General features: G+C 45.3%; 1 protein-coding gene across 2 annotated transcripts; it reads right to left on the bottom strand.

Annotated features, from left to right (window-relative positions):
* Positions 1–554: 554 nt before the first annotated feature.
* Positions 555–4,476, bottom strand: Nxt1 (nuclear transport factor 2 like export factor 1). Of its 2 annotated transcripts, none has more exons than XM_006984488.3 (2): positions 4,267–4,476; positions 555–1,293 (listed from the first exon to the last, which is right to left on the bottom strand). In XM_006984488.3, the coding sequence occupies exon 2, from the start codon at positions 1,233–1,235 to the stop codon at positions 813–815; it is 423 nt and encodes a 140-aa protein (XP_006984550.1). In that variant the 5' UTR covers positions 1,236–1,293; positions 4,267–4,476; the 3' UTR covers positions 555–812. The 2 variants fall into 2 exon arrangements, with proteins under 2 accessions (XP_006984550.1, XP_042132357.1); XM_042276423.2 differs by lacking the exon at positions 4,267–4,476 and adding an exon at positions 4,093–4,247.
* Positions 4,477–12,445: the final 7,969 nt, after the last annotated feature.

Here is a 12,445-nt window from a genome sequence, read left to right as displayed (position 1 = left end):
AAATGAAGGTTTACTGAAACAAAATTCCCCAGTTCAAACCTTCAGCTTCTGCTTTATTGGCCATAATCTAATCACATGTCAAATCTAGTGATAACTCAGACTGAAAAGTAAGTTTTAGGTGGGTCCTCTGTAGTTACAGCTTCTGATGTTCCCTCCCAACCTTGGTGCTTCCAGTAGGAGCAGCATCCTGCTCTCAGCTAACTTCACATTTATCATAATTCCCATCCCAGGTACTAAGGGCAAAGCCAACTGTCAGGTGAATCATCTTTTTTATAAATCATACATTAAGACAAAGGTGCTTTTGAAAAAATAAAATGCCATTGCCCATATCTTATTTGTGGTGAAGGTACTGGCTAGAGATATGGCCCAGGACAGGTAATTGCCAATGTTTTGAGGATTCTAGTGTGGTTAGGGTTACCAACCATAGCCCTGGATTCCCCAAGGTTAGACTGGGGTGGGAGCTCAACCAGGACTCTCCCACCTCTATAGATGCTTCCTACTATGTTTTCTGCTCCTCCATCCTTCTCAAAATTTAGAAACGTAAGGCAGAGAAGCAGTATTTATATTATTTATTTGTCAATTTCCAGAAATAATGTTTCTACTGATTAAGTAGAAAAATAAAGTTTACTACTTTTAAAATGCAACCATGACAAACCAGTATATAACCAGGAAAGGGGTTTCTAGGAGTCAAACATCCAGTTTGCAGTGCTGCTGTGACAACAAAAATGAACTGTGTTCTCCACATCCTGAGATCTGAGACTGGCATTGCTCCACAGAGCTCGGCCGAAGCCAAGAAGCCTTTCTCACTCCTACTAGCTGGCCCAGTCCTGGAACCGGAAGCAGTCACTTGCTATCTTCCACACTGTGTTATTGGGTGAGGCCTGGGCGGTTAAGATGAAGTTCTGGTTGAAGTCCCGCTGTTTGTTGCCCTCAAATTTCACGCTTCCACAGATCACTACAAGGACTGTGGTCTGGCTAGGTGTAGCTTCATCATGAACAGGTTGGCAGTCTACCACGCTGATTTGGAACTCACTGGAAGGCAACATCTCAAAAAACTCATTCAAGGATTCTTGTCCTGAAACAGCATTTCCATTCCAAACTAAAGTGGCAGTGCTCATGTACAGACGGGATAGCAGCCGCCGCCGCTTATCCATGGTAGTGTAGTAGACATTGACAAATTCCTCTGCAGCCCTGCAGGCCTGGTCCACGTAGGTCTTGAAATCTACTGATGCCATCTCTGGCTCTGCTGACAGAGGCCCCCGTCAGAGTGCTTCTTCTGTGGGGATCCAGGGACTGTAGGACAGCAAAGATGAAAGGAACACATGTCAATATCAAAGTCTACTCTGCTCTGATAAAACTTTTCTTTCAAGTTTTAATGTTTAAAGTTATATTTGTGTGTATGAGGGTTGGCACATGCTATGGCTCATTTGAGGTCAGAGGACAACCTGCAAGAGTCTTCTCTGCCCCATGTGGGTCCTAGGGATCAAACTGAGGTTGTTAGGCTTGACAGCAAGCACCTCTACCTATTAACCCATCTGGCCCCAACCCTCCTTTTCTATTGGTGACAGAATATTTACATACTGCAAACAGATAACTTTAGGCTCAAACTGTTACCGATTTATTTTAAAGGCAGGGTCTCAATATGTAGTCCTGGCTGGCCTGGAACTGAGAGATTCATTTACCTCTCTCTGTCAAGTGCTGGGATCAAAGGCATTCACCACCAAGCTCAGCAATTGTTGCCTGTTTAATCTTACTAATCCTCAGTTTCCTCACTAAAACACACACACACACACACACACACTAGGAACATGAAAATTAAACTAGACAATACATATCCAGAAGTTTAAGCCAGGAGTCATGGGGCACACTGAAGAAGCTGAGGCTGGTGCGAGCCTGGTCTCAAAAACAACAGACAGAGCAAACCTGGCTTCAAACAACAACAACACTTTCCTGAAGCTTGGAATAGGTGTGGCTCATGCTGAAGAAATAAGTGGTTACTGGCCCAACAAAGGCTACCAGAGGCAGAGCAGGTGCCTGTCTGGGAAGACTGCAATGAACTAATCGAACAAGGACCCAGAAGATGCACGGAATGGCAGATTACTCAGGAAAGTGGAGGATAGTGATCACAATCCCCGAAAGAAGTAAACCCAAGATTAACACGAATTTACATCTTTAGCACTAATGCCCACCATGTAAGATCAGAGGGGCCTTAACCATAGCAGAAAGACCCTAGGATTCAAACAGATTCTAAGGGGGGCGGGCACAATTTTATTTCTATCGTAAAGATCATGGCTCCTTAAAACATTTAAGTTCTAACACATAAACAGCATTTTTTTTTTTCCTATAACAGATGTGACTGTTTCATTTCTTCTTCTTTTTTGGTTTTTCGAGACAGGGTTTCTCTGTGTAGTTTTGCGCCTTTCCTGGAACTCACTTTGTAGACCAGCCTTGGCCTTGAACTCACAGAGATCCGCCTGGCTCTGCCTCCCGAGTGCTGGGATTAAAGGGGTGTGCCACTACCACCTGGCTTGTTTTATTTCTTCTAATTAAAAATTTCCACTTAAAAGAAACCAGTATTGACCAATGTTACTGAAAATAGTAGACATGGTAATTTATACTATTTGTCTATTTCCAGAAATTTTCAATCTCTACTGAGTAAGCTTAGAACTTAGGTAGTGAACACTTCTTTTTCATTTCAAGTACCTTTATTTCATTAAGACTTCTGGAACTTGCTATGTAGACCAGTCTGGCCTAGAATTCAGAGATCCACCTGCCTCTGCTGGGACAAAAGGTATGCACCACCATGCCCCACCCACCTTTTATTTATTTTTTAACTATCAGCTTATGAACAATAATTCCACACAGAGCTGGGAAGAAGCTGGTCCTATAGATGAGCAGTTCAGAGCCAGTTTGATATTGCTCTTTCCACTCTCTCCAAGGACCTCAGACTGAAGATTCAACTAATCAATCTGAAGTGATATTTGCTAAGTAATTTAGGAACATGCCCTCAATCATCACTGCACAAATGGGTATCACTATAACAACTTTACTAAAGAGGAAGAGGAGTTCGCACACTCTTGGTCGATTCAAAGTTGATTTAGGAAAATCGAGGGGGTCAGGGCCATGTTTACTAAGTTCCTAGACTTTTAAAAGTAGGTCTATATGAACACAGCTCCAGGAATGCCGGCTTGGGAATGTCCTCTGTAGCAGGAATCTTAATCTCACCTCACCAGTTCCTCAGCTGGTCCTGTTTCCTCAGACTGGAGGCCTCTGAGTCCTCATCCAGAATGAATCTCAGCTGAACTGTGTTGCTTAAAAGCCTGAATGCTTAACCAGGCCAAAATGCTTAACCAGCCAAAAGCCTAACCAGCCAAAAAGCCTCTAGTTTCTCGTCCTCACGCCTTATATATCTTTTTGCTTTCTACCACCACTCCCTGGGATTAAAGGCTGGCTTTCTGGGATTAAAGGTGTGTCACCATGCTTGGCTGTTTCCAATGTGGCCTTGAACTCACAGAGATCCAGAGGGATTTCTATCTCTGGAATGCTAGGATTAAAGGTGTGAGTGCCACCATTTTCTAGCCTTTGTATCTAGTGGCTGTCTGTTCTCTGACCCCAGATAAATTTATTAAGGTACACAATATTTTGGGGAACACAATACCACCACAGTCCTCCCAAGTAACCACATATCTCTCTGCCCAACTAACTCATCTATACAAACGCTGCTTCCTTTAGACCACGATGCTCCGGGTTGACACTTTTCTCTTCTGCTTCCTCCAAACACAATCCAACAATGGTCACGCCCCCCCAAAAGATGATCACTCCTATTTGTGGTCTTCAGCTACCCACAGAACCTGCTCCGCTCTCTCACATCAGGGGAAAACAGTAAGACCGAAACACAGTAGAGTGAGAGGCCAGGAGGAGGCTCCACGCCGTGGTTCCTAACTCGAGCTTTCTGGAGCTGGACCCAGGAACCGCAGCCGCGCTCCGGGCCTCAGGTCCAGCCGGGCGAGCCGCTGGCAGATGGCAGCACGCTCTTCAGAGCCATCCTCCTGCCCCCAAACTGCTGCTCTCCTCCAGGCAGGGCAAACTCACCGCCACCGCTTTGCACAGAAAAAAGCCTGATGCCCAGCTGCAAAGACACCACGCGGGGAAAAGACAAGCCCTAGGTCTTATTGAGCCTGAGGGGAGGCAAGGGGTTCCCGGTGCCGCGGCGCTGCCCGATGGCCACAGCGCAGTCAGTCAGGCAGGGAGGGGCGGCCACCTTACCTGCTCCGCCCCGGTCAGCGTCTCCAAGGCGACTCGGTCCCGGGTCCGCCCCGGCCGCGGTCCCGGGCCAGAGGAGATACTCTCTTGCCCTCCTCTTCCTCCCAGAGGCTCCGCCTGTGGCGCCGGCGTCCCGAGGCAGGGAACGGTCGGGGGCCCGTAGCGGCTTCCCGCGCGCGGCGTGCTGTGGTCTACGCAGGCGCCAGGGGCCCCCTTTTTCCCAACGGTTCCCGCCTCCGCGCGACGGGCAGCTACGGGAGCCAGTAAAAAGGCTGGCTCCGCCCAGGTGTGGCTGCAAAGAGGGCGCGGCTTCCGGGGCAGGCACCAACCTAGAAGATCCGGTCGAGGAAGCTCTGATTGGAGGGCGTGAGAGGAGGCGGGGTTAAGCGCTCAGCTGGGGAAGACTTGGCTCTCGAGAGACCTGCCGCACGGGCGCATCTGGCTCCCTTCCTCTGTTAGGCTGATTCCGTGTGGAGAGTCGTGAAGGTTCACGGCTTGGCGCCATCTAGGGAAATAGCAGCATGGCTGCCGTAAGGCTCTGGATTGAACCTAGCACATAGGACGCCCACTCTATTGAAGCCCGAGTGGAAAGCTAAGTGAGAGAGTCCTTGTGGAGGTCCGTGGGGTCAAGCATCTTATCCGATCGCGCCCTTTCTTAGGTAAAGCCGCTTAGAGTAGACATTGCAGATGTGCTTATACGAGAGAACCAATTTTAGTCAAGTGAGAAGAATTGAGGGTAGGACCGAGGTTGCAGGAGAGGCAGCAAACAGTGGCAGTTGATTTTCTGTGTGCTGTAAGGTGAGCTCTCAGCTGGCTCTAGCTGTGGCGCACTGTTCTTCCGCATATAAGGCTTTTTGTTTGGTCAATCTAGAGCAGTCTAGATACTTAGCGTTAAAATGGAACCATTTAGTGTGAGAACTTTAGAAACTGCCGAAGGTAAAACAAAACCCGAAAAGCTCATTTTCCCAAGACACACGATTCTCTGCTTCACCTGTCCTGCTGAGAGAGCCCTCTGGAAGTGGCTAGGTTTTAATGAAGTACTGTATTTTGTTGGCAAACTCGTGGGCCCTTTTGTTCATGTTCATAAGGTAACCTTTGCTTTTAGACTTAAGAATCCAGCTATTTAATATCGGCCACTCCCCACTGTAGTCAAGTAGGTGACAAGTTTGCATTATTGAAAGAAGTAAGTTGGAGGCTGAGTTTACAGGATGAATAAGTGCCTTTGATTATAGCAAAATGGCTTTATAAACCTGGTGGTAGGCAGTGATAGGTCCTAGGACTTTTCTTGAGAGATAACTTGACTTTTATTCTTTCTGTACCCTTGAGTTTGGGGAGATTAGATATACCCGAATCCACGGGACAGATCAATGACACAGTTGAGTGTTGTAAAATATTAATTTAAGGTGTGTTACTTTTGTTTATGTTGCATTTGTTTAACTCTGAAGCTGTGTTACTGTGCCTGTAAAACACCTGATGGTCTAATAAAGAACTGAATGGCTAATAGCAAGGCAGGAGAAAGGATATATAGAAGGAGAAATCTGGAAGGAGGAGAAAAAGAGAGATGGAGGAGTGAGGAGATCTAGCAGCCAGAGAAGGAGGACTCCAGGGGCCAGCCACCCAGCTACACAGCAAATCTTGGAGTAAGAGTAAGATTTCCAGAAGTAAGAACAGGAAAAGCCCTGAGGCAAAAGGTACAAAAGTTAAGGAAATAAGGCAAGCTAAGACCATGCATTCATAAGTAAGAATAAGCCTCCATGTGTGATTTATTTGGGAGCTGGGTGGCGGGCCCCCACAAAAGAGTAAAATACCAATAACAACAGTTAAGGGTGTGTATTAGTCAAGATTCTCTAGAGTAACAGAACTTATACAATGAATTTCTCTCTCTCTCTCTCTCTCTCTCTCTCTCTCTCTCTCTCTCTCTCTCTCTCTCTCTCTCTCTCTCTCACTGTGGTGGCTGTGGAGTCTCACCCAAGAATCCGCTGACAAGGGTGAGAGCAAGCAAGCAAAGAGTTTCCTTCTTCCATGTTCCTTACATAGGCTGCCAGCAGAAGGTGTGGTCCATATTAAAGGTGGATCTTCTCATCTCAAAAGATACAGATTAAAGGTTTATCTTCCCACCTCAGAAATCCAGATTAAAAGTGGGTCTTCCACTTCAAATAATTTAAGAAAAAAATTGAGCCGGGCGGTGGTGGCTCACGCCTTTAATCCCAACACTCGGGAGGCAGAGCCAGGTGGATCTCTATGAGTTCAAGGCCAGCCTGGTCTACAGAGCTAGATCCAGGAAAGGTGCAAAGCTACACAAAGAAACCCTGTCTCGAAAAACCAAAAAAAAAAAAAAAAAAAAAAAAATCCCTCACAGGTTTGCCCAGTCGTTTGGGTTTTAATGAATTCCAGATGTAGTCAAGATGACAACCAAGACTAGCCATCACAGGGTGTTTGGGGCCCAGTTATTCTCACTGGACTGGAGAAGGAGTTTGCTAGGAGTTTGCATTCTGGGAAAGGAGCATTTTTTTCTTTCCTTTTTGAATATGGGTACGGACAGCAGTGCTGTGGGAGGGTCTGTATGTCAAATTGCTCTGATTGGTCAATAAATAAAACACTGATTGGCCAGTGGCCAGGCAGGAAGTAGGTGGGACAAGGAGAGAGGAGAATTCTGGGAAGCAGAAGGCTGAGGCGGAGAGTCACTGCAGCCGCCGCCATGACCAGCAGCATGTGAAGACGCCGGTAAGCCACCAGCCACGTGGCAAGGTATAGATTTATGGAAATGGTTAATTTAAGCTAAAAGAACAGTTAGCAAGAAGCCTGCCACGGCCATACAGTTTGTAAGCAATATAAGTCTCTGTGTTTACTTGGTTGGGTCTGAGCGGCTGTGGGACTGGCGGGTGACAAAGATTTGTCCTGACTGTGGGCAAGGCAGGAAAACTCTAGCTACACAGCAGTGCTTCAGTCTTCTTGCTCCCCAGAGGAGAAACTGTCTCAGCAGTGATGAGGCAGACAGGAAGGGTGAGAAGAAATCAGAAATCAGGTCTTTTGTAAATGTTAGGACTATCATCTTCAGTCTATGTGTGTATATGTGTGTGTGTGAGAGAGAGAGAGGGAGAAGGAGAGAGAATGTGAATGTGGTGGCGGCTGAACCCAGGGCCTCAATATGTTAACCAAATGCTTTGCCACTGTACCACACTTCAGCCCCAGTCTTCAGTTTTGGATTTCTCAGTTTCTAGAGTCAGTGTTTAAAGCTGGGCATAATTTTAGCTACTTGTAGCTTCAGCATTGTGTCTTTGAGTATCAGCAGTGTGGTCGTGGCCTGTGAGTTTGCCTATCTGGGGACCAGCTGCCTTCTCTGTAAAGCAGGGAAGCAGGGACACTAATGATATTCTTGGGAATGGCTTCACATGGGTCTGAGTCCAAATTAGCATCCAGAAGCATTAATGGGACCGAATTATATTTTATATTTTATGTCAACAGCAAATTCTTCATTTGTCAACAGCCTTTTTAATGAAATGATTGGCTTTTACAGTTTGGAGCAAGCATAGGACAAATTGGTGGGATTTGTTAGCTGATCACAGGGGCACTTTTGGTAAATGAGGCTGGCCTAAGCAGCTGTGAAGCCAATGTTCCCATTTGCCCCATGGAGCCAGTCCAGGAAGAAGGACACATGTGGTCCACACACAGAGTTGGACCTGACTTAAGAATCTTAAAATCGGGGCTGGAGTGATGGCTCAGAGGTTAGGAGCACCGACTGCTCTTCCAGAGGTCCTGAGTTCAATTCCCAGCACCCACATGGTGGCTCACAACCATCTGTAATGAGAGCGGGCACACTCTTCTGTATATGTAATAAATAAATAAATCTTTAAAAAAAAAAAAAAGAATCTTAAAATCTATCAACACAGGCTTGCTGTCCCTCCCCCGCATTGTCTGTGCTCTTCCCCAGGACAGAACCTGAACAACATGTTTTCTAAGGCAGCTGTGTGACTTGCAGTCAGTGAATGCACAGCTGTGTCTGGGCAGCTGTGTCTTGACTTCACTGTCACCTGAACCACATCTGTTTCTTCCAGACTCTTGACCTTGGCAGGCCCATCTGAGTTCTGGTGGACCAGGGTGAGCTAGGCCTGTGTTTCTCTGAGCTCATTTAGGGACTGGACTGTGTGGAGACGATGGGAGAACACTGAAGAAGCTCACTCAATAGAACCAGGTAGTCTTTTGTAAAATCCGTGCTCTGCCTTCTCTATTGCCAAGGAACGGAATGTGGGAATACCTGGGAATGTGGCTTCTGTAGACATTACATGGAAGTACTCCCTGTGATGTCACTGTTTGCCTAAGAAGGTTGTAATGATTGCTATTGACTAAGTCTCAGGTGTGTCTTTTCCCATCTCTGCTATCAGCAATGTGAACTGGTGGGACAGGTCACACGTGCTTACAGAGCCTCTGTGTGGTCAAAGTGGGACATCTATACTTCTCAGTAGTTGCAAAGTACAAGAAACCGATTTTAGTTAATTTAAGCCAAAACGTCTTTATGGGAAGGCTGCTAGTAGAGTCAACAGCAGGCATTAGGAAGGTGATTCCTGGAGTCGGGGAATAAGAACTGGACAGAACTGCATAAAGAGCTGGGTGCTGGGTGCGCTGGTTAGTTAGTTTTTTTGTTTGTTTTTGTTGTCAGCTTGATGCTTGATATAAGCTAAGGTCCAAGCTCAAGGGAGAAAATGCCTCCATAAGATTGTCCCATAGGAGGCTGGAGAGATGGCTTAGTGGTTCAGAACACTTGAAGACCTGGTTTTGGAAAGCTCACAAGCACCTGTAACTGCAGTTTCAGGAGCTCTGATACCCTTTTCTGGGCACCAGGCACACAAATCTTGCATAGACACACATGCAGGCAAAACACTCATACACATAAGGTGAAATAAAACAAAATAGCATGTAAAGAAATATACTGGCTCATAAGCAAGTCATGGGGGGCTTAACATGGAAGGACCTAGCCTGCTGTGGATGGTGTAGCTCCTGGACAAGTGATCCTGAGTTGTGTAAAAGAGCATGTGCTCCCATGGTCTCTGCTGATCCTGCCTACAGGTTTGTTTCTTGAATTCCTGCCTTGACTTCCCTTTATGATGTACTATATAAGCTGTAAGATGAAACAAACCCTTTTGTCTCCCACATTGCTTTTAGTCATGGTATTTGTCACAGTAATAGAAAGCAAACTAGAATAGAATGCAATGGGATAATGTAGACGAATTGCTAAACGGCCTTATAAATGAAATACACAGAAGCCAGCTATTGGGGTGAATGTTGAAAGATCAGAGAGACAGAACCAGCCACATCCAACCTCACCTTGCCAACTTCTCAGCTGATCTTGTTTCCTCAAACTGGAAGCCTCTGTGTCCTCATCTGAATGGATCTCAGCTGAACTGCTGCTAAAAACCTAAAAGCTTAAAAAGCTAAAGTTCCTGGTCCTTATATACCTTTCTGCTTCCTGCCATCACTTCCTGAGATTAAAGGCGTGTTTCTTTCCCAAGCAAGACATGAGATCTCAAGTGCTGGGATTAAAGGTGTGTGTCACCATGCCTGGCTATTTCCAGTGTGGCCTTGAACTCACAGAGATCCAGATGGATCTCTGCCTCTGGAATGCTAGGATTAAAGTCATGTGCTACCACTGCCTAACCTTTATGTTTAATATAGTGGCTCTTCTGTTCTCTGACCCCCAGATAAGTTTATTGGGATGCATAATGTAGCAGGAATCTTAGAAGGTCTTATTAATAAAAACAAACTTGAAGTCAGGTATTGGGGTAAATGCAGGAAGATCAGAGAAACAGAATAAGCTCCAGCTAACCTCACCTTGCCTATTCCTCAGCTGATCCTGTTTCCTCAGACTGAAAGCCTTTGAGTCCTCATCTAAATGAATCTCAGCTGAACTGCTGCTCAAAAGCCTAAAAGCTTAACCAACCTAGTTCCTGGTTTTCATGCCTTATATACCTTTCTGCTTTCTGCCATTATTTCCTGGGATTAAAAGCGTGAGTCACCATGCATGGCTATTTCCAGTGTGATGTTGCTGGAGAGCTTCTCTCCAGGTTCCACCAAGCCCCGCAGTCCCACAATCCACATATAAAATAATCACTCAGATGCTTATATTACTTACAAACTGTATGGCCGTGGCAGACTTCTTGCTAACTGTTCTTATATCTTAAATTAACCCATTTCTATAAATCTATACCTTGCCACGGGGCTGGTGGCTTACTGGCGTCTTTACATGCTGCTTGTCCTGGTGGTGGCTGCAGTGTCTCTCCCTCCTTCTTCCTGTTTCCCCAATTCTCCTCTCTCCTTGTCCCGCCTATACTTCTGTCTGGTCACTGGCCATCAGTGTTTTATTTATATAGAGCGATATCCACAGCAGTGTGGCTTTGAACTCAGAGATCCAGATGGATCTCTGCCTCCAGAAGGCTAGGATTAAAAGTGTGAGTGCCACCATTTTCTGGCCTCTGTCTGTCTAGTGGTTGTTCTGTTCTCTGACCCCAGATAAATTTATTAGGATGCACAATCTATTGGGGAACACAATATATCACCACAGCATAATATATCAACCATAGGATAATGGATCTGTGAGCAATTTCTAGCCTCTGGGATTCACCACTCAAGTTAGATTCCTGGAAAATGGAGTTAGATTGACCCAGTTCCAGCCATGTTCCCTTCACCTGCTAGGCAGTCCAACCAGAACCACTTGAGGGAACAATTCTTGCAGAAACAGATAAAGGAGCTATCCCTAAAGGATAGGGAAAGGGATTCAGGAAGGCAAAAAGAACAGAGGCCAATAAACTTAGGAATTTTGGTGTAGCTGTGAGCACAAACAGGAGCAGAGGAAAAGAGCACATGAGCAGTGAGAAAGGAGGGCTGGAATAAGATGTCTGTGCACTATCACACATACACTGAGATGCATGTTTGCATATGTGCACAGTGTGGTGCACAGCTGCATCATCCATATTGTATAAATGCACATACAGTACAGTCACAAGGGTTTCTTATTCTTTATTGTGGCAGATTATACCTTCCAAAATTGGTCACAAACACATTTTTCAGTTGCACTCACTTTCCAAGAACCTTGTCTTGTACTGCTAAGGATGTTTTTTGAATCTCTTCTCAAAGATATACTTTAAAAGATTTATTTACTTTTATTTTGTGTGTGTCTGTGTTTTGCTTGCATGTATGTCTGCATTGTATGCAGTGCAGTGCCCATGGAAACCAAAAGCCATCAGAATCACTGAAACTGCAGTTAGGGATGGTTGTGAACCAATATGGGCTAGGAATCAAATCTAAGTTCTCTGGAAGAGCAACCAGTGCTCTTAACTGCTGAGCCTTTCATCTCTCCAGTCCTTCTTTTGTCATATTTATTGGCTTATTTCTGGGTTCCTTCTTTTATTCTATTGGTTTGCACATATTTTTATGGTAGATAATTTTTTTAAAAATTATCATTTATGTGTATGGGTGTTTTCCTGCATATATTTCTGTACACCATGTGTATGCCTGGTGCCTGTGGAGGCTGGAAGAGGTCATTGAATCCCCTGGAACTGGAGTTACAGATGGTGGTGAGCTACCATGTGGGTGCTTGGAATTGAACTTGGGTTCAATCCAGAAGAGCAACAAGTACTCTTAATCACTGAGCCATCTCTCTGGCACCAAAGAGTATGTTTTTATAACTATAGTGCTGTACTATAGTAAAACTAGGTATTGTGGTATCTCCAGCATGACTCTATCTGTCTAGTATTACTTTGTGTGTGTGTGTGTGTGTGTGTGTGTGTGTGTGTGTGTGTGTGTGTGTATGTGCACACGTGCAGTTCCAAATGAATTTTAGGATTGTTTTTTTTCTGATTCTATGAAGATTGTTGCTGGGCATGGTGGCACACCTATAATTCCAGCACTCAGGTGACTGAGGCAGGTGGTTCTCTACAAGGTCAGTTTGGTCCACAAATCAAGTTCTTGGCTAGCCAGGGCTACATAGTGAGTCCCTGTCTCAAAAGAAAAATGTCATTGGAATTTTGATAAATATTGTAGACCTTGTAAATCATTTTTGGTAAAATCGCCATGTCTATAATATTAATTCTGCTGATCTATGGGATGGGGGCCTTTGCATTGCTGTGGGATGGTCTGTATGTCAAATTGCTCTGATTGGTCAGTAAATAAAACACTGATTGGCTAGTGG

This window comes from Peromyscus maniculatus, chromosome 4 (genome assembly GCF_049852395.1).
Source record: "Peromyscus maniculatus bairdii isolate BWxNUB_F1_BW_parent chromosome 4, HU_Pman_BW_mat_3.1, whole genome shotgun sequence".
NCBI classification, from domain to species: Eukaryota; Metazoa; Chordata; class Mammalia; order Rodentia; family Cricetidae; genus Peromyscus; species Peromyscus maniculatus.
The sequence above is the reverse complement of the archived record's forward strand: the minus strand, read 5'-3'. Positions and strand labels throughout refer to the sequence as shown.

Coding starts and splice junctions, on each gene's coding strand:
- Nxt1 (XM_006984488.3), bottom strand. CDS start 1,235: ATGGCATCAGTAGATTTCAAGACCTACGTGGACCAGGCCTGCAGGGCT.